This window comes from Accipiter gentilis, chromosome 13 (genome assembly GCF_929443795.1).
Source record: "Accipiter gentilis chromosome 13, bAccGen1.1, whole genome shotgun sequence".
In the NCBI taxonomy this organism is placed as follows: Eukaryota; Metazoa; Chordata; class Aves; order Accipitriformes; family Accipitridae; genus Astur; species Astur gentilis.
This window is the reverse complement of record NC_064892.1, coordinates 29,471,538-29,493,408: the sequence shown is the minus strand read 5'-3', so window position 1 is coordinate 29,493,408 and position 21,871 is coordinate 29,471,538. Positions and strand designations below refer to the sequence as shown.

General features: G+C 37.8%; 1 protein-coding gene across 1 annotated transcript in view; it reads left to right on the top strand.

Annotated features, from left to right (window-relative positions):
* Positions 1 to 21,871, top strand: part of VWA8 (von Willebrand factor A domain containing 8) — a 189,371-nt gene that overhangs the window by 142,016 nt on the left and 25,484 nt on the right. The window contains exons 36-39 of the mRNA XM_049815763.1: positions 1,237 to 1,318; positions 3,276 to 3,480; positions 19,821 to 19,929; positions 20,741 to 20,897. Of these exons, the coding sequence (XP_049671720.1) occupies positions 1,237 to 1,318; positions 3,276 to 3,480; positions 19,821 to 19,929; positions 20,741 to 20,897 (553 nt within the window). The remainder of the gene's footprint in view (positions 1 to 1,236; positions 1,319 to 3,275; positions 3,481 to 19,820; positions 19,930 to 20,740; positions 20,898 to 21,871) is intronic.

Sequence of the window (21,871 nt, the reverse complement as noted above, 5' to 3'; positions counted from 1 at the left end):
GCTCTGCGTTGTAGATCTTCATCAGAATTTTTAATGTACATCTTATTCTCCATTACCACTGAAAGAGAGAGCACATTTTAAACCAGTAACAAAATCTAGGCAAAACAAAAAAGTGCTCTGTGGCCCACAAACCTGCATTTTTCCAGACTTTTTTTTTCTATTTCCAATGTGCTTGATATTTCCATTTTTATGAAGATGAGTAAAGTCAACAGATGTGCTGCTGTAGATTTGCGTACTGTAGATATGTAGATAAAGTAGATATGCCTAAAGTGCTACTGTGGGTTATTCTTTATACTCATTTGAATGTTAGATCCCCTTGTACTGCTGGTCTTTTCTGTCTGTGCATGCTGTGTGCAAGCATCAACACTTCTGCAGGTAGCATCAGGCTCTCCTTCATTTCAAGGAGGTGAAAGAGAAGGTGTTTCAGAAGGAAATCTAGACTTGCTTTCATCTTGTGACAATGATATTTTGTACCCATACTATGCAGTGTAATTCAGTCTTCTGGTTTCTTTTCTGAAAAACTCAAGTTCCTCAATTTATTCCGGGCAGATGAAAGCCAGCTCCTAACTGGAAGCCACTTCTGAGCCCAGGCAGAGTGTACTCATATGTTGGCAAAAGCCAATGTAGGCACACACACACCCAGATTTATTTCTGAGGGAGGGACCATAGAATTAGCTGTATTCATTAATCTGTCTATAAACAGAATATTAAATGCCCGATAGCCTAGGGCTATTTACTATGAAGTTATAAAATCTTTGCATACCGGGAATCTACCTGCAAAAAGAGTGGTTCAATTTAAGGCAACAACATTTAGGTTAATATTATTGGGAAATTTTGAAGCGGGAATCATAAGCACAATGTTTTGAAATGTTCCTCAATATGCTTTTAAAGTCAGATATACAGTTGACGTTATCTTCAGTGACAGATAAAAGCAGTGAGTTAGGGATTGCAGTAATGCCTGATCAGTGCTTTTGTGAGTAGGGCTGTATTTGTCTGTAATTTTGACATTTGCTATACAAATACATTGCTCTTTTATAATTGTGCCTGTCTGGTTAGTCACTATCATAACAGTAAAACAATTCCGTATTTGCAAGTTACACTCCTGCGCTGAATGTGAAAGCTTATTATTTTCTGACAGGTACTGTATAATGAAATGTTGAAATTTAATCTGCTAAATGCAAATGCAATAACCAGTTAATCATGCAGCAGGAAAATAACATGTTTGTTTGTTTTCAGATGTCACTCCTCCACAAGCTGCTGGATACTTGGAAGTAACAGATCTTAACTCAAAGAAAATCAAATACATTGCTATTCCGAGGTAACTGATTTTATTGATTAGAGCAGCCTCTGTCTTACAGAAGAGCAAAGAGAATTTAGTGTGTATTATTACTTCAGGATAAGCAAATATTTCTTCTGATGTGGGGAGTAAGAATAATTCATACCTAGTAGATAAAATTCTGCAATTGTTGCAGCATATTTTTGTTAACAGTTCGTATCTGTTTACTAGGTGATACCAACGAAAATGTAGCAGTTAATTAGTAAATATGAAAGGTAGCTTTATCTTCTGATTTTCACTCCCTTGGCTCTTTCCACCTCTTCACCACTTTATCCTCTACCCTCTTTCATTTTGTTTTGCTATCTTTATTTTCTTTTCCTTTTTCTCTGTCTTCAGGGTCTAAAAAAGACAGGCAGAATGATCCAGTGCTAGGTGTTAGGAAACCAGGCATCAAGTTCTGGTCCAGTATAAAGTTCACCTTGAGAATAACTTGAGCTTCTCTAAGTTTTGCTTCTCCCTTTGGAAAGTATACATTCCACACAAGTATCTTGCATGATACATTAAAATAGCCAGACTGTGTGGCTTCTGTTTGGGTTTAACATCCATCTCTGACCATTGTAGGGCATATTTACAAATGTTTTATGATATAAATGTATATTTTGGTTACAAATTGTCATTTTCCACTGCAATAATAATAATAAACGTTTTTCTTTTAAATAGCAGTCTCTCAACTTTGCATCTTTAACTAGCACATGCATGAAACCCACACATCAGGAATTTTATATTTCTTTTTTTTAATTCTATCCATTTGATGTTGGGTTTGACAATATTAATTGATTCTCATTTAAACTGATTCTGCATCATTAATAATCTGTGGAATTTTTTAATTAATAGAGAATTAATTTTGGACTGTTCACCATTTTATAATTGATCCATTGGCCTACATCTTACACAGTCATTCAAAAATGTAAGGCATTAACATTGAAATAATAGGGAATCACACTTTATTTTACACTAGGATTTTATGAGAAATTACAAAAATTACAAAGCCAAACTTCAACATAATGACCCTTAACCTAGTATGAGGACTTAAGCTATTTATGCCAAATCAGAGCACAAGTCCAGATTTAAAAATGTACTTCATTAAGAACTGATAAATAAAGTGACTTTTCATATATATGCATAGTTCTGTGCTAAAATCTAACAGCCTTTCCTCCTGGCATAGTTAACCCGGTCAAATGCTAAGATAACTCTTCTTCGGTTGAATTAGTACATGGCAATTTGAGTAATAGGTAGAGGCCTATGTGTTATTGCTTCTTTTATCTTTAAAGATTATTAATTGTAGTATTAGTGCAAGTTGCCAAGTCATTATGCATGTCATTAACAGTACTGAAAAAATGCAAAGAATCTTTCCTACTTTATCTAAATTTCTCTTCATATTATGTAGCTATTAGGTCCTCTGTTTCAGCAGTAAATTTGTCTCCAAGTTGGCAGTTTAAAGCAGTGCTGAGATTCTCTGTGCATAGAGCTGTGCCATCTTTAAATGAATGATTAAACCTTTGTTTTTATTAAAGCACTAGAGAAAGGTATTACTTTAAGTTGATGGAAAGGTATTTTCCTCAGTGCCCAGGTCATGGTCTTTCCCATTTCTTTTGTAGTTTTCTATTTTTCTATAACACATTTTAAAATTTTTCAAATTCCTTATAGTTTTTTTGTAAAGACTATTTTCAGATAGACGAGATACAACAGTAGGTTGGGGACACATTCCCTTTCAGCCAGGTCTTTTGTACTGCTTTTTATACTGACAAGTATCTTTTTGGTCGTATCCAGTTTCAGCAGGTGAAATGTTTCAGACAAAATAGAGGGTATGCAGGGCTTAGTTATAGTCTTTTATGGAACGAGGATGTAATTTCATTTAATTGTCACCTTAACTACAGAAATACTCATCCTCTTCTTAATTGCAGCTTCAAGGAAAATCACGCGAATCCTTGTTTTTCAGATCACAGTCCCTCTCTCCATATACATCGTGGCTCTCTAAGATCTCGGACGCCGATGCCCTCTTGGCACCACTGGGCAAAGTGGGTTTGGTTACCGTGGACATGGGAGGTGGTGTGAGGCTTTGGGAGACGGGGCTGGAGAGCCTCCAGCGGTCGCTGCAGGACTGGAGGAACATGATCGGCCAAGAAGATGGTCGTCCTGTGCAGGTAGGAGTTCACAAAGCTGAAACGAAAAACATTTAACAACAGGAGTTGCAAATGAGTTTTCAGCTGGGAGAAGGGTCGAGGTAGAGCTGTGCTGGAAAACACTGTGAAATAGAAATAGGCCTGTGAGAAAAATTCAATAGATGTCTTCACTGAAAAAAAAAAGACACAATAGCTTAATTAAAAAGTGTATTTGTGACCCCTGTATTTATGGTTACGGGCAGTCTCTTTTTCTTGCAGTGTTTGTATTTTTTGCCAAATTCCACTACATTTAAATGCAAATCGGTTCTTTATCTCCTGCTGATTTTTAACTGCAACTCTCAAAATGTAGAATAATGAAATTAATTTTTAAGGAAAGCATATACTTTTCCAGAGTTCAAATACTTGGAAAAAATTACTGTGTTTGTACTTTAGAAAAGAAACTTGAAACTCTGGGTGGAAGATGCCTTGAGTTCACAGTACTGCGTTTGGCTGATTTTGAAAATTCTTCCAGCTGAGCACAGTTACAAGGGTCTCCATACAGCCATGTTCTCATGTGGAATGTTTAGGCAAATGTTGAAAATACACAGCATATACATGTATGCTGTCTGTGCATGTATGTATGTATGTATACACAAGTGTTAATGTACTGGCTAATATGTATGATCACCATTGCAACACGGAGTGAAAATTCAGAACTGTTCAACTGCATCTTTAACTTCTGTTAGTGATTGGAGAAGGTATCACTGAAAAACTAGAGTGTGCTTTAGGAAGACTTCTCCACTTTTGACTAGGAAGATCTGGTCTCTACCTACCATTGTAATTATTTCTGTTTCATGAATTTCTGTAACGACTTCCACAGTGCATTAGAATGGGAAAACAGGATGAGTCTTTTCTAGATTAGATCTCTCTATATTTTTGTTTACAAGGTGTCCAGGTATCTCAAGTGTGTATGGGAATTATTAGGCCAAAACCGTAGCTCTTCTTTCACTTCCTTTTCCCACTCTGAGCTCACTTTCTACAAGATGTTCTGCAGTTACAGAAACTTGTGCAAGAACTGACGTGTTCTTGTTACTGGACCTCAGCAAATGCCTTTCATAAAAGTCATGAGAAAAGGAAACTTACCCCGTAGCACGTTTGTGTGGATACTTGTTGCTTTACCAGTGCCATTTTTATTACCAATGCAGTAGCACTAGCACCATCTTATGGTCAGATATAGTCGGTTTACACCAGCCCAATTTCATCCACTGATCGAGTTCTCATAGAAATGAAAAGAGTCAGGAGGAAGAGTTAGAATTTTACTTGGTTTAATAGTTGGTTTTCCTTTTCTTTTCTTTTTTTTTTTAATAACTTGTAATTTTATTCAACAGTATTACTGTACTGTCAATCAGAAATATTAGAGAATAATGCTTGGAAAGTACACATCATCAGAAAATGTTAAGTCATTTAACTAGTGATGTCAAGTAACCATTTTTAAAAAAGGCTAAGAAGTTTTCCCACAGTCACAAAGCAGTTTTCAAGATCTGTTGTAGAATTTCTCTCTCCTGACAGCCTGCATCTCTAATTAGTAGGCACGTTCCAGGGTAAAGGCTTCTTAGAGCATGTTTCTTCTTTCCTTTGTCAACACAGGGTATATAGCTCAAGTCAGTCATTTGTTAGAACTCAAAATGGCATACTGTTCGATTCGAGCTAAAGGGCTGAAACAAAGCCTCCTGTGTGATCTTCAGACTTGCATGATTATCACTGACTTCTGTTTCTCTACTTTAAACATGTTGCTTTAAATGGAAAGAGAATGAGACCTAGGAAACCTTGTTTACAAAGTCATTACAAAGCAATAAGCAATAAATTAAATCTTTTACTTTATGTATATCTCCAATAAGATAATAGGTATGTAGTTGCTGTGTAAGCTCTATACTTCGCCATTTGGAGATGAAGGCCTTCACCTTTCCTACTTAACTCAATTTTTCAATGGACCTAGACAAAAAGCCGTACTTTATTAAGGCATTCATTTCTGGAAATGAAAGGATCCTGTTAGCTTGAAAACATATTCATGTAGATTCGCTGTGTAAAGTAAGCATAGCAAGAACTCCGGCGTTGCCTGTTCTAGAGGCTATTACCGTGCTAAGAAAGCTGCAGCTAAATATTTCCTGATACCTGCTTTTACAGAATTCGAGATATTTTGCAGCCACATGTTGATCTGTTTGTTCAAGTGTATGAAAATCACCTCCCTTTGTATAATGTTTCATGCTCATGTTAAGTATCTTGGAGTCTAATGAGGCATCTCTAATTCCTTGACTAAACCCATCATTCCCCATCATCCTGTAGCAGAAGCTCACTTAAGAAAATTGTCATTGTTCCACATATCACTAGAGTTCATTCCCCACCCACCCCCAATTTCCCCTTCCCTAAAAGCTGACATTGATGCATCCCACAAAGCTACTGCAGGCTTAGCAAAGCTTATTAGCCCTTCGTGGTGATGTTCTTGGACCAAAACGAGACCTGTCTACGTGGTTGAGAACCACTGTTCTGCAAAAACACACAGAATCTCTCTAATGCTTCCTGACTTTTGAGAGAAAAAAGAATCAGAGGGCTTTCAATATAAATATAGATTCAAAGAACTGGAAGCAAATCTTTAGGCTTCAGTTGGAACTATTGGTACTATCTTCTTGGGCTGCATTTGGACTTTCACAAACTGATTAGATCTCAGAAACAGGCTGGATGTACATAAGCAATGAAACAGAGGAAGACAAATAGCTGTTCCACTTATAATCAGTAATTAGGCTCCCTTGATATAATGTCGTGGCAGTCTTCAAAATAGTCAACACTTGTTTTGTATTATTGGTATACTCAGCAGAGTTCAAACTGCTGAAGTCTTGAGGCTACAAAAATAAGTGAATAGTTAACAAGAAAGGAAAAAAAAAAAAAAGATACTTCTTTCCAGTTTCCCATCTTTCTGCTGTAATCCTAAAAGAGGGTCACAATCTCCTGGTAGATCCCAGATCTTAAAACTCAAGGCCTGGCTGTTCTACAGTACACTGCTTCTTCAAGGATGGTTATTGCTTACATCTCTGTGGCCTACGACAGAGGTCCACGCTACATAGGTGTTCTGTATGGCGTGAGTTTTCCTCAAACTTAAAAATCTGAAATATTTGGCTCAGTTTATATCTGCTATAAGAGCTCAGGTAGGTTTCTTAAATGACCCAGATTCAGCCAATATAACGTCAAGATCATATAATGGAGGACTGAACAGAGGAAAGATACAGCAAATGCAAATTGTGTGGGCACCAGCCTTGCTAATACCAGCTGTTTAAAAATAGATAAAATACTTGGTGTTGATAGCTCAGCTACTAGAAGTTTCTTCTGCTTCAGGTAGCAAAATTACACCTGTACTCTACCCATGAGCAAGTGTATGTGCTGTGTAGAACCTGAACCATAAAACACCTCCATCATCCCAGTTCTTTAGTCTCAAGACTGATGGGCAACGCTCAGCTTAAAAAATCATGTACTTCTTTGTAGGTGGGTGAGTCCAAAGGAAGCGTGTAAGACACGCTGACATCTGCTTAGGGCAGGTTTCTACCCAGTGGGTCAACAGCTCAAAACATTTCGACAGCCCGTGTCACTAAAGGCCACTCATGTAGTGTCTATCAGTAATAGTCCACCTGTTGGGGGCAGATCTTTATTTGGACAATTCCTTAATGTGACATCAGGCCCTTCCGGAGACAAAAAGCAACCTGGAAATGTTCTCTCCCTTTTTTTTCCCCCACTTTGCTTTTGAGACTTGACCCAATCTGCCTATTTTCTAGCAAAAAGCCAACTGAACTGTTAAGTCCTGTTAGAGTTCACAGCATCACAAAACTGAGATGGTGGAATGAATCTAGAAAAACGCATGAATGAGGGAAAAAAAAATCTTTGGTTGCTTCTCACCAGTGGTTTGAACAACAAATGCACTAGGGCCAGTTCTGCAGTCGTGTGTAGAAATTCAGGCAGCACTGGCCCAGATTCATTCTGTTGGAAGAGGTCCTAGAGGTGGACACCTCAGCATGTCTTGGATGTATTTTGGATATGTTTTGGGCCTTGGCACTAAAAAGAGACATGAATGAAATGTATGTAAGAATAGGGAAGGCTTTAGATTGAGGTTTTGGGAGATTTCATTCAAGATCCTCTGCCCTGGGGAACTGACTGAGAGAATGGTTTTCTGTCAAAAATGAAAGTGTTTATCTTAAATTGTGATTCCTTTTCCCAGTAGCGCTAAGAGGCATGTTCTTTTGGTTTCTGCTCTGCCTAGTTAACATTTTACTGATACAGTGTTTCCACAAAGCATGAGTCATTGTAACTAGCTAAATGAAGAAGTGGAAAAAAAAATTACTTCATCCATCCATAACTGTTTCCCTGTAGAACCCCTAAACTTTTAAATATGTAATTATTGCAACATCTGGAGCCAGTAAGCATCATCATTGCTGTCCAGAGGAGTGAACTGAGACATAAGGAAGGCAGGTCACTTGTTCAAGTTCACGCTGTATGTCTACACCGCAGTGTCAGAGGTGGGATAATTGCAGTATACACCCATAAGGATATATAAACATGCTTTGTACCTGTGTTGCCAAGCTTAGTAGTTTGAATGTCCTTGAATTGTGCGAATATACCTTAAATTGGGGAAAAAAATTGCATATAAATGCAGTGCAGCCACCTATGAAAACCAATGTCAACTCTAGATAGCTCGAGGTTGAAACATGCTGAGATGAGTATAGACGTATTCAGCAAAACTCAAGAAATGCAATAAATAGATATTTTTCTCAGATTTAAATGGCTGTCTTCACAGTCTTATAGCAGCACTCAAAAATGATAACAGAACACATAAGTTATTCTATGTCCTGTGAACAGCTACAAGACATGAACATATGGTTCATGTCAGTAATGTAAAAGAGCAATGTATATGTGTTCATCACCAATAGCTAAAAAAAATAAGGGTGTTTTTTTCCTGTGTCTTGAACTCCTCAAATCATCTATGATGCAAGGGCTTTTTTGCTAAAAACAGCATTTTGATGAGTTCAGCAGCACTCAGTAGTAGTTCCCAACATTCAGACTTCCTTCTGCAATTCATCAGTTAACCTTTAGGTCTGATGACGGCAACGGCGAACGCTAAGTGGCTATTATGGGATGACAGGCCCATCATTAGAAATCTATTTAAAATGTGTTCCTATCCTACCTAGACTTGAGGTAAAGCTTGTGTTGAACCGAAGTAAAAGTTGAGTACATTTTTAAAGTAATCATAATGCCAATAATATCAGATTTATTGTTGACATTAAAAGAACCACAGTCATGTTAAATTTGGGGGGGGGGGGGGGGGGAAGTGTCATGGTTATCAACAATCTTTGCAATTTGACTTCTCCATTGTATGGCCAGAACAAAGGCAAGAGGGAAGGCGGCTGATAGCTAGTAGTGCTTTAGTCCTGAATTAATTATAGTTGATTTTTTGGAAGGACTCTTAGATTTGTTTCTTTCATTCCCTCATAGTGCTTTTACAGAACAAAAGAAATATTGTGTAGCTGCCTTTGAGTTTTCATAACATGATGTAGGTGCTTTCCTTAGAGGTTTTTGGGAATCACCTGTACAGTTGTTGTGGAAAAAAACCATTAATAACAAAAAGATCGCTCTCATTTCTATGAAATGAATTCCTTTGTTTTCCTTTACAGCAGTCATGCTGTGCTTTATTAATGGCTAATCTCTATGAAAGCATACTTCAAGTTCAATTAAATCATGGGAGTTCATTGATCAAACTGTCTTATTAGAATCTGAGCTTGTTTACACAGGGTCACCTTTTCTTTCTTACAATTTTTCACCGAAACCTGTGCTCACTAAACACCACGCAGCCTTCCATGAGCCTTGGTGGAGTATCAGGAGATAAACATTTACCTCCCAGAGAAGGATTGGCGTGGTCAACTATACCCTTTACCCTGCTTCTTTTCGAGATGGTATTAGATCAAAAAAAGCAGCAGGTATATTGTACTTAATAAATAAGGCTTAATTTTTACAGGCAAAAGCAGTTCAGTTTCATTGCTTTAAACATTTGTGTGTACTTGCACACAAGCAGCTGAGGCAGGTTGCTGCGGCTGTGCTTGGAAATATTGAAGAGTTACAGCAAGGAGAAGGAGAAGGGTCGATCATCTTACTTACCCACTCATCGTGGGTGACGATCATCTTACTCCCTTCCTTGAATAGTCTCATTTATTCTATCTGTATTCCGCTCAACTAATCACGCAGAGCTCTACATGAATTATTCACCCTTTAAGTGAATCAGTATTTTTATTTTATTGAAAGCATTCTTTTTTTCCTTTTGATTTTCTGAAGCTGCAGTTTGTACTTGAAAGTTTAGGGTAATAGAAGGTCATTTGATGAAATTTATTTTTTAGGTTGGATGTTTTTCTGAAGAATAATTCATTCCTGAGTTTCAGTGATCCCAGTTTGTTTATATTTACTGCTCAGGATCTACCTTAATCTATATACTGATGATTTTAGATTATTTTTTTCCTTTTTTAAAAGTGACATTTTACTTTATAACATTTTAACAAAAATCCAACCTTTTCCTGATACTAAGACCGAACTGGGCAAAGCTGCAATTCTTTATTCAGATAAAAGTTAGTCCTTCCCACCACTGCCCCTGGTTCTGTATTTTCTACTTTAGACCAAGTAGTTTTTCTGACCACATGAGGGCACCGGTGAGCTAATAACAGTGATTTTGCTCATCTCTTAAATGCTGTCGGTGCAAACCCCATAAATTATGAAAAATATATGCAGTGGAGATTTTTGCAAGTTTGGAATAGCCATATGGTGGCATTCTGCAGTCCTGCGCAGGATCCCGAGAAACTTGAAATACTGCGGATTACAGAGTTATCAGTCAATAAGGGGATTACAAGGTATAGTTTGATAGCGTTTGCAGTTCTGAGATCCGTGAGCCCGAAATACACAGTTTAGGTCCGTGACCTTTTCCTGGGCTGCATGATTCATTTTAGCAAAGTGAGGAGCAGCAGACGCATGCGGCCCCTTGAAGCAAGGCGTCTCAGATTGGGCGAGCGTTAAGACGAGAAAGCTGTGAACCCGCAGAGCTCGAGAAGTTCATCTCTAAAAGTCTCCACTGGGTAAAGCAAGTCAGATAAAGATCGTCGGTTCTCTGTCGGATACTTTTTCTCATATAAATGTCCTCAGCTGAAATGAGACCCTTGTTGGAAGCGCTACACAAACACGTCTAAAATATCCTCCCTTTCCTAAAGATCTTCCAGCCTAATTAGAGCAGACAGACAAAGAGCAGGAATGGAAATAACCTTAATTTTGTTAGAGCAGGCTGATCCAGCACGAGGTTCCTCTTTCTTCCTCTGACCTTCCTGTGAAAGCCCAACAGTTCTTGCGGGAGAAAATATAATAACCTCAACACGCCGTCTTTCAGATCTCAAAAAGTCTGCCGCAGTGCGCATTGCTGACGTACAGGCTGGAGCTCCTAACACCGGTGAAATCCAGCTGTCCCAGCGAGACAAATACATACTCATAATTCCGCCCTTTTGAAAGTTGTTCCCTGATTAGTGAAAGGACAACATTTAAATCAGCTGATCTGTTACAGTAGTGCTAAATATAGGAGGCTTTCCTTTAGAAAACAAAACAACATAGTTGCTTTTTAATAACTTAGGTCCCTGCTCCTTAAGGACAGATTTGACAAGGTCCTAGGTCTATAGAAAATAAGGCTTTTCTGCTTCCACGTGTAATTTTTTTTCAACTTTCTTTTGACCATGAAATGTCCTTGTGGTTTTCTCTCCAGACTATTCCAGGCTGTTATAACGTGTTCACTTATCCCGTCTTTGTAGCTGTTGATTATTCAGGGTACTCCAGAAGAAACCAAATTCAGTGTTTTCCGAGTTCATCGATGTTAGGACGTGTGTAGTAGTCATGATAAATAACCAAGCGAGACATTTTCTGTCTGCTCTGGTAATATCTTGTAGTGGATTAGCATGCTAAAAAGATGATGACCTCACATCTTTTAGTTGAAAAGAATTGACTAGGCAATTTTTTACTGATGACAGAGGCAAATGGCATTTACACAGGTGTTAGCGTAGCGGAGGATCTGTTAGATGGAAGCAAACGTATGATATTCTCTCATTACTTCATTTAGTTTATCCAGCTTTTAAGGCACAGAGTGCATATTCATGGACAAAAGACTCTAATGCACCTACTGAGTTTCTGAGTTTGTTCTTAGAGTGACAGCATTTAGTTCAAAAGAAGACCCACAGCAGCAACGACTGCATTTGATATAGCCGTTTGGGGTTTTTAGCTGGTGTATAAAATCTTCATTTGCAAGCCAGATACCCCTTTTTATGTGTTTCACTCCAAATATCCACCTTTTTCCCCACCTAGATTCACTTTTATTTTACAAATCTAAAATTCCATTAAAGCTATGATGCTTTGAATAGTTTCGCTATGTGAGACAGAAGTTTAATGCCTGTATGAATTTTAAAAGCTACTTTTACAGAGAAATGTTCACAGGAGTCAGATAATGCATGAAGCTTCATTAGTTCATTTTGAATTCTTGCGAAGTCTTACAGACAGGATAGGAAACCAGAAAGAAGCCAAATGAATGAAGAAAACCTATTAAATGTTTTATGCTGTAGTGCAACTAATGTTTTTTCATTTCAGGATACAACTGAAGAAACAGAATGTATTTCATACATTATTATTGTCTAATACTGAATATTCTTTTCTGTGGAAAAATTACTTGTGGGCTCAATTTTGTGCTGTTGATGTGAATAGAAATTGTGCTATTAATTTTTAGCACATAGAAAAAAGCTGTACGTGATATGGTACCAGTAAAAGTAATAGAAGCCATGAGATTTTTTCTGCCTATTTTTGCCTTTCTCTCACTAGTTTGTGTAAGCAGTTTATAAAATGTTTTCTTTCTGTCTGTGGCAGAATCAGTTTAACAATAGAACATAAACCCACCATGGAACAGTCAGATTAGCCTTTGATTTGCCTGATGTGGAACTTTTATACACTTTTTGAGAAAATAATGCATATATTCGTGCTGCTGATAAAGAATGTGTTGGAGGTAAGAATGTTCTTCTGACCTGTTAAAAGCAGCCCAGGCTAATACTGAGGTTTTAAGGTTGTTGCAGGGGGGGCAGACAAAAGAAAAGAAGAATTTTGTTTCAGGGAAAGATCAGTCTTTTACACATCCGCTGAAATATATTCTGCATTCCATGGAATACATTTCCTAATCCTTTGTTGCCACTGCAGGATGGATTATTTAATGTCTTTTTCACCTGGAAAATAATGATTTTCCACAAATTCATGATTTGTTACAGCTAAAGTCAGTCTTTTTTCATAATAATGTGTGGTTGTGATAAAAGATTATTCACTAATTTTGATGAAGAAATTAATATCTCCCAAATCACCTGTAGCACAAAAGTCTAAGACGTCTTCACTTCTTTTCCTGCAATCATCTTCTGATACCTGCCCAATCTTTGTCCACAGTGCTAATGAAGAAAGCAAGCTATTTAAGAAAACACCAATATTTTAACTTTATAGTATTTGTAGTGGTTTTATATTCGCGTAATTCATATTTTTCAACAATATTTTATTGCACTGTACGGAAAGTAACACATGTTCTTCATTGGCTATAAACTGCCCTGTTTAATATATTGTATATTAACGAAAAGTCAAAATAGCAGATTAATTCTTTCCCTCCGTGTCCCAGGTATGTTAGGATAAGAGCAGATATCTTCCAATTTGCATCTGAGCAGGGTTCTTCCCTTTATGCCAAAAAGAGTAAATGAAGAATGGGATCTTCCCAGCCTAGATCCTGCCTACAGCTGCCTGCTTTCCAGGACTGTCTAATTATGCACCTTATTAATCTGCTGCACACCTCCTTAATTTACATTAAACTAAGCACCTAAATGACGTGAACTGTATTCCACCTCAAATCTTTCTGATCAACACTAAGAAACACCCAGTAATGCAATACTATTACAAATACTACAGTAAGTGCTTGTGAAAAGAGTTATTGTTTGGGCACTTAGGCTTTTTTCTTTTGAAAAAGTCTTCCTACATAGATTTTCTGTACAGCTGTAAGTACTGCAGCTGTGACCCTGTTTGCTTGTAGTTTGTAAAATGATGTTTTGCCCATTTGTGTGTGTTTATTAAGTTGTCATATGCGAAATCATGCCGGTTTCAGTTTTAGTAAATGTGTTGTATGTGGAATGCTCCAAAGAATGCTTAAAAGGGCTTAGTAGAAAGGTTGGTTACTTGTTTGTCACCGCACACAGCAAGGAGGAATTCCATCTATTTCTGTTATGAAGGTGTAAAATCCTATGAGGAATGGCCAGCTCTGTTTGAACATACCCGAAAGGATAAGGAAAATTGGATTTGGGGAGGTTTGGGCAATGGAAATATAGTCCATTTTTTAAAGTACAAATTCCATCCCTTTATACCTGTAGGATCTTAGCTTGGAATTAGAGGGTTTTTTTCGGGTTTTTTCCCCCTTTTCAAGTTGTATCCGGAGTATTAAAATAAGCATTGTGTTTTGCATAAAAAGACTTGATATGAGTTAGTCCTGGCAGGGCCAAATGTATTAAAACTACGAGGGGAAAGGTCTGTTCCCCTGTGCGTGGGGCAGCTCGCCCCCATCAGAAACCAGAGTTTCTTTGCCAGTCCTCACGCAGAAACGAGCTTTTGTTGCCGTGAGCATGAGCTTTTCTGGCAAACGCTCCTCAATGGGAGGCACTGACACATCTTGCGCCTTTCAGGAATTTTAATGAAGTTAACCGAATCAGAATACAGAAGTGGGCTGCTGTATTAAAAGACCATCTACTCTCTAGCCAGCTTGCTGTTTTGAACAGAAACCTGTCGTGTACAGGGTAGAGTGACAGGAATATCTACGACCGAAGAATCAATCTAAGTCAATCAAGGAAAAAAGTCCTTCATATATTACTGAAAGCCATCGCTTATTTACTACTTTTCTATTCACAGCTAGAAATATTTTCAAATTTATCTGACTTCTGCTTACAAAGTCTGGAAGATATTTCCTAACCTGTAACCGTGAGTCTTTTTTCTGCCAGCAGTTAAGTCTAAGTACATGTTCTGCCCCTTGTTTTAGAGAGTCAGCTTTTTACAAGACTGTAATGGAGGTATGGGCACCTAAAACAGTGAGAGTCATTGGTTGTATCTCCAGCATGAAACTCCCAGGAATAAAGAGAATTTCAAGTGGGAAAATAGAGGAAGAGATGAGATTCCCTTTTTCTTTCCCTATCTCTGCAATAAAGATCAACTTCTGGAATTTCAATCTTTAGTTTATTGTAAGAGACTTGAACAACACGGAGCTGATGTATGGGCTTAAAATGCATGGGTGAAAAGATGGCAGTGTTGAAGGTTACGGATACTCTGAAACGTGAACGATAGATTATACTGAACTGTTCATTTGAGTTGACTTTGCTGAGTGTCTTTTGCTGATTAAATTGGATACTATTATAAGCCTGTTAATAACAGAGAAATTAATATATATTCAGTCTAGTTGTACTTTGAATAGTTCTTTAAAAGCATCTCACAAAAAGTTAGCCAATTTAGTGAATTTATTGCCATCAGACATATAAATGTGACATGCCAAAGAGTGGCTGTTGTTTCGTTCATTATATTTATTTGCTTGGCACAAGCAAATTGAGGGCAGCCAGCACTTGTTAAGATATGGAAATTCACAGTTGGCCTACTTGGAGCTGCCTTTGAGGTGCGAAGCTTCTTTTTAAAGTCATTTTTTCTTCTCAGTTTCATTGCAATGTATGATTAAGGTTACTGGGTTCTAAAATATTGTTTAGCTTGTTTGCACGAAATCAGCTGAAGTTAAATTTGATAAAGCTTTTGGTCAGTGTTACTCATACAGCCTGAGAGATTTGAGCCCAGAAATTCAATCCCATGTTCACTAAAGTGGCATGAATGTGGCTCTAGATGCACTTCCAAACATGGTTAAGATTTGGTTAATGCACGGTATAAAGTTCCCTAGTTTCCCTGACCAGCTGAAGTCTAGACAAAACTACCAGCCTTTGACTCATCTTCAGCGTGGCCCCTAGTACAGATCGGTATGCATTTAATAGCTGTTTGGCATAAATAAGACACACATGTGAAACACCTGGTTTCATTGTGCTGTTGAGTGCATTAAATCACGTAACTGGCTTCTCTGAGCCTTTTTATCTTCTTTACATTACTGTATGAAGGATGATAAGATCACTTGGTTTCCGAACTGAACGTGTTTGTATCAGTTTCCCTTATTCAGTTCGCTCTTAGAATCCCAGTGTTGTCAGAAAAAAAATGAAGTGTAGCCCTGTAAAACCATTCTGGCATCCATTCATATATCTCAGAAGGAACTGATATAGGGTGAGTTGTTCAGATACCGTGTATCTCTCATTGAATATAAAATGAGTGTTCAGTTCTATTCCCGCTTGCCTGCCCTTGCTGTCGGGAGTAAATGGATGTGTAAGAGGCAGGACCAGAAAATGAAGTCAAAACATTAACATGTCATGATTTTTGCTGTTGTTTCTTCATTTCCTTTTTTCTCAAGCACTTCTTTCATACCATTGCCCCTTCAGAAAAGCACATTTCCTTTAGCGCCTTTCTGACCTGCAGTCTTCATATTCTTCTCGCATAAAATTTTTGCTTGTTTGCTTCATTGACTTTGGAAGACCTGCAGAGCCTCCATCCACAAACTCCTTTCGAATGCACCCGTTATCCATTGGTGTAGGTGCCTGAGAATATAATACACTCAAAGAAAAGACAACAAAAAGATTTTAAGCCAGGGACTAAGATCATTGATTACTGAGAATTTGGACTCTATAGAGAATAAAATAAGAATGACATGTATCCCAGGAGAGGATGGCAGTTGTGCTTCTCGTGTGGCGAAGACTTTGAAGAACAACCTGCCCAAACAGGCAGTGGAAAAATTCTTTCATGGTCTGATCATAAATCACCAATATGCGTAAACAAGTTTAGATAGTGCACAATTGAAACGTATGCTGTGAGTGTTTTGGAAATAGTGGTTATTTTGAAAATCAAAAGGAGGTCTCAGAAGGAAAATTTCACAGTTTTTCCAGCTATTCTACTCTGACCCATACCTCATAGCTGAAACTCAAGGCTGATAAACTGAATTTGTCTGTTGTTTTACAAAGCTGTGATATACACACCAAGCAGTATGAAGTCTTCACAATAATACGGTAATGAATAGCGCCTTTCAGTGCATGTATAGCTAGAAAGAGCAGAGATTTCTCTCCAAAAGAGACGCTTGGTCAGAACTCTCACTGAAAGAAACCAGTTCGATAGAAGTCTTGCTCTAGATCCAAATAGAAAGTATTCAGGAGGGGACAGATTAACTTTTGAGCAAGGAAATTATTTATATATTTGGATAATATCCATCACAACAGTAAAAGAAGTCTCAATAGGTTTAGAAATTCCAATCGGACAGGCTTGGAAAAGTTACTGTGGATTTCTTAGATTTGTTTGAGCTTTTTCTCTACTTTCAGTACTTGTCTTGTCTTCCTTCTCACTCCAGACAAACTAGATTTTTCCCACTGACTGTCTTTCAGTTTGTCGGGTTCATTATACATCCAGTTTTGGATTCTCCCCCTTACATCTACCTTTCTGATAGTTTCTAATGTCAAGAATTCCTCCAGCCCTCAGAGGGGTGACTTATCTATGGCTCTTCCATCTCTTTTTATCTGTCATGCTGAAGAATCTGTCATTGTCCAAAATTTTTTCTCTTCAGTTTTTTCCTCATTGTTCCTCTGATTTCATGTCCAGACTCAGTGATTTACTGTTTACTTCTTTCTAAAATATATCTTCAATTCTAATCTACATATTTGCTAGTCTAACTTCTACTTTATAGAAGCACCTTCAGAGCAGAGAGAAGTTGTTAGTTGTAAAATTGCTTTGAAATACTTCCACGGAGACAGGGATGGGCAGGAGAACAGCCTGGTAAGTCACTATTGGAATTATCTAAGAGCTCAAAGAAAAACCAGGAAAGTACATCCAGAAGAGTCTCTTCAAAGGGTTCTACAGTGTGCTAATTTAACGCAGTTTCGAAGTGTATGGTAAATTTAAAAAACAATTACCCCAGCAAACCAGTGCAAATAAAAATTGGTTGTTAAAGTATTCAGATGTAGCAAAATTCTACTACCTTTTGTGTGCATAGATGTTACTTAAAAACACAAGTAACTGAATGAAACTGCTGCAATTCACTGGTGTGACATTTACACATCCGCTGGTGGTGTTCCATTCTTGCGTCCTTAAATTTTCAATTATTTTACCCAATTACCTATTAACTATAAATAAAAAAATTAGTAAAGAGGTCACATTCTTAAGCTATGATAGATTGTACCGCTTGTCTCTTTTTCTCTCTCCAGCAATTTTTTCAAAGTTTTAATAGAAATCAAATGTTGGATGTTCTGCTGTCTTTTTAAGAACAAAAAACCCCCAAAGTCACAAATCATGATAAAATAAAAAATTTTCTGTTAACCACATGCTGTTTCAAATTTATGAATACCTGCTTTAATCAGATCAACACTATTGTAAAATGGGTTTATATTAGAAACTTGCCTAGTGCATATGTACTAGAAATATTATTTGTGAACAACTTATTATACGTGAGAAATATATATGAGCAACAAAGCTCTTTTGCCTAAAGAACTTTTCACTTAAACAATGCTTGTATTTCAAAGTATTTAGTGAATTTTTTTTAATGCAAAATCTTGGCAAAAATAGAATATGGCATTTGCGTCACAGATTATGGTTATGTTTGCCTCATAGACCTTCCTTTTGCAGAATTTTGAGTATTTTTCTATGAAGAACCCAGAAGGATGAACATGTAAAAATTTTTCCATCATTTTATTGTTTCTCTTTACAGAGTAATATTTTGGTTTGATTCATGAGGCTGACACTACTGTTTTGCTTTTATGTTTTTATTTTAAACTAAGTTCAGTGATTTTTGTTGACCTGTGTTTCTGATTGATAGTTTTGAAATCTACCAGTTATGCAAAAAAGAACTGTTTGTTTTGGAGGAAATATCTTAAAACAAAACAGCGTATAACCCTAAGGGTAACATGCTGTTGTGGTTAAGTGTCTTTCTTCCTATACAAATGTTAAATTAATGTAGTTTATCAGATTAGATCTTGATTTTACACTAATGACATGGTTCACAGAGGATGCATTGTACCTCTTTGAATTAATTTAAAATCTATAAAGAGAATGAAAATGATGTTTTGAATAGCTGCCAAGACACTGTTGTTAGAGCACATGTTTTCAGTTCAAAAACATGTATGGAATTCATGTCGGCATGAAGTTGAGTCTGCAAGACAGTGAATTCAAGGATTAAACTGCTCTACAGTCCCAGTGGAAACACTGATAATGCCACTGAACTTCTGAGAAGCAATAAATCGTGGTTATTGGCGCATATAAATTCATCAGAGAATTAAACGTATTATGGTAGGTGAGAAGAAAGTTAATTTGTAGAGGTTAAAGAGATCAATTTTACATCTCTGTCATTAAGTTTCATAAAAAAAAAATAAAGTGGCATTAAATTAAAGAAGATCAGTAACTGACGAGCAGTTTACACATGAATCATTGATTCACTACATGACTCAGAGTTGGTAACGGGAAGGAGTATTTTTTACCTTCAGTCACCCACTTAAATCCAACCCCAGCCTAATGTGACTCAGCCCCGACCGTCCGACAGCCGTTGGGTGTTCAGCGCCACAACGCATCGGTGGTGAAAAAGCCGTCAGCAGGCAGGTGTAGAAAACCCACCGGTGTAGACTTCTGCGGTCACGGCAGGGAAATTAAGGCTTATGTGAGCGTGTCATTTGAACTAGCCACTTACCTTTGACGAATCTCAAAGAAGAGCACGTCGTTTCTTCAGTCCCTGTTGGCGAAAGGAAGATCAATCCACCCAAAGGAACGCGGAGCTGTAGTTGGGCGTGCGTGAAATTTGTGCACGGATGTACAGCCAGGTGTTGCCAATACTACGAGAAGCGTTCAAACTGCAGGTGATCCTGGCTACAGGGGGGTTTTGAATTATGTTGGCAATTATCACTAAGCACTTTTCTAGCGTGGATAAGATCGGAACGCGCTGAGTGGTTCGGACGTGGCAGTAGTCTTGGCTCTGGTGCGGGTTTAACGTGCCACTCAGGAGCTCTGCTTTATCCTGTTGTCCTCATCAGGTGGGATGTTGCATTTATTGAATTAACGCTGGCCCTACAGCTCTTCAGCAGACCTAGTATGTTATTATTAGGTTGTTAGAGCAGCTTTCCTTGCTATAAGAGAGATTTACAACTCTATTTTTTATTTTACAGATAACCATTCAGAGGGACAGTGGTTTGGATGTCAGTTCCCCCAAACATGGAAAAGTGGATCCAGACAACATGCCGCACGTTGGTGGAAATACTTGGGCTGGTGGAACAGGTTTTTCATTATTTTTTTTAATGCAGCATTGACGGATATCTAAGGGAGATGCTGTGCCAGTCAGAAATGGATTTATACAAGGCCACCCTCTGCTTAGAGCTATTTTACCCAGTATAGGGTTGCTTTATTGCCAGTGAAAAGAAGTATTTCCAGTGTCTAACTTAAACTGTATATAGCGGATCTCTACTTCAATTACATTTTGTTGTTGTTTCTTTTTATTGGCCATATATAGAGAACCAGAAGCTTGCAGCCATAGAAACCATTGCCATTCTCTTAGATGTCTCTGTAGCTGCAGCAATTTCGGTAGTGTAGGCAAGAGGCACGCAGAATAGGCAACGTGCCTCCTAATTCTAAAAGGGTGTGTGATCGCTAGGTAAAGTGGTTTGGGAACGGTGTAAACCAACAAATTCTAGGGAGAAGACAGAGTCTGAATGAATGGCTTTAAGGACCAGGAGCTTTGAGGAGATGTACAAGACTTATATATCTATAATCCCCTTTGTACAAGGTGGAAACCATTATGATTCTGCTCTCAAGGGACTATAAACACAAGTATTCCATTGGCGTTCTTCTTTACCATGATAGCTGTTTGGTTTTGAAAACCACTGGCAATTGGCAACATATTTGGAACATCTGTAGATATGACAATGGAAGCTTTAAAGAAAATGTGTTCTTATTTATTAACAAATGCCGTTGGCAATTGGCAACATTTTTGGAACATCTGTAGATATGACAATGGAAGCTTTAAAGAAGATGTGTTCTTATTTATTATCAAATGCATATTCTTAATTATTTTTTATCTCAACTGTGTTAGGTGGGAGAGACACTGCTGGGTTAGGTGGCAAAGGTGGGCCGTATCGACTGGATGCTGGCCACAGGGTTTACCAAATATCTCAAGCCGAAAAGGATGCTGTTCCTGAGGAGGTTAAGAGAGCTGCTCGAGAGATGGGTGAAAAGGCCTTTAAACAGAGGTAATGTGAAAGTCTTTATTTTCCCTTCCATTTCCCAGAAAAATTTGAAAAAGATGGCTAAAAAAGAATTTTCTTTCTTAACTGCATTTATCAACTACCTTACCCTGTTCATTATCATTTAACAGAGCTTACCAGCATGTGTTTAACCATTCTGGACAAGATGTTTAGAATGTTTTCTTGAATTAAGCCCCACTGTTAAAATGACTGTGATTTGGTAGAGTATAACATAGCTAGGTGGATCACGAGACCGATGTGAATATTTATCTTTTTAAAAAAGGGATCTACCATATGAAAATTTCTTTGAGCTATGATGAATCCAGATTGTACGTTGTTCGGAAACCTTCACCTGACAAATGTCTTTCAAAATGGACCATTACGAGCAAATTGCTTCTGTTGGAAAGATCTGTAGCCAAATGGTGAGATAATTTGAACTATTAAACCTCAGCAGACACTTTTACACGAACCACAGATCTTCCCAGCATTAGTGTGATGCATGGTTACTAACCAGCTGTTTCCCAGACTGTGCACAGAAATTCAGATTTCTTCCACTGACTGATCTCTCAAGTCAACCTCTGGTACTTTGCATTAAAAAAAGCAACGTGCATTGACAGCCATTCCAAATGAGTTCTACGTTTCAGTCCAGGACATATTGCAGCGTGAGTATCTGTCTGAAAGCAGAGCGTACTAGACACAGATTAAAACATTGGAGCAAATAAATTTAGAAGCAGCTCGATCAGCTCACATTTTCTTGCTATTAACGAAGTGATGCCCAATGAGGGGCAAATCTGGGTGTTGTGAGGAGCAGGTGAGATTGCCATTTGCTTCGGCTGATGTATAAATAATTAGGCTGTTAAGCATAGAGCACACACTGCACATGAATCACTTTATTTAAAACCACCAATTTATCTGTTGTGTTCAGGTCAAGTTTCTCTTTTAATCATGGCTTTATTACTAAATTACCTGGAGCATTTAAC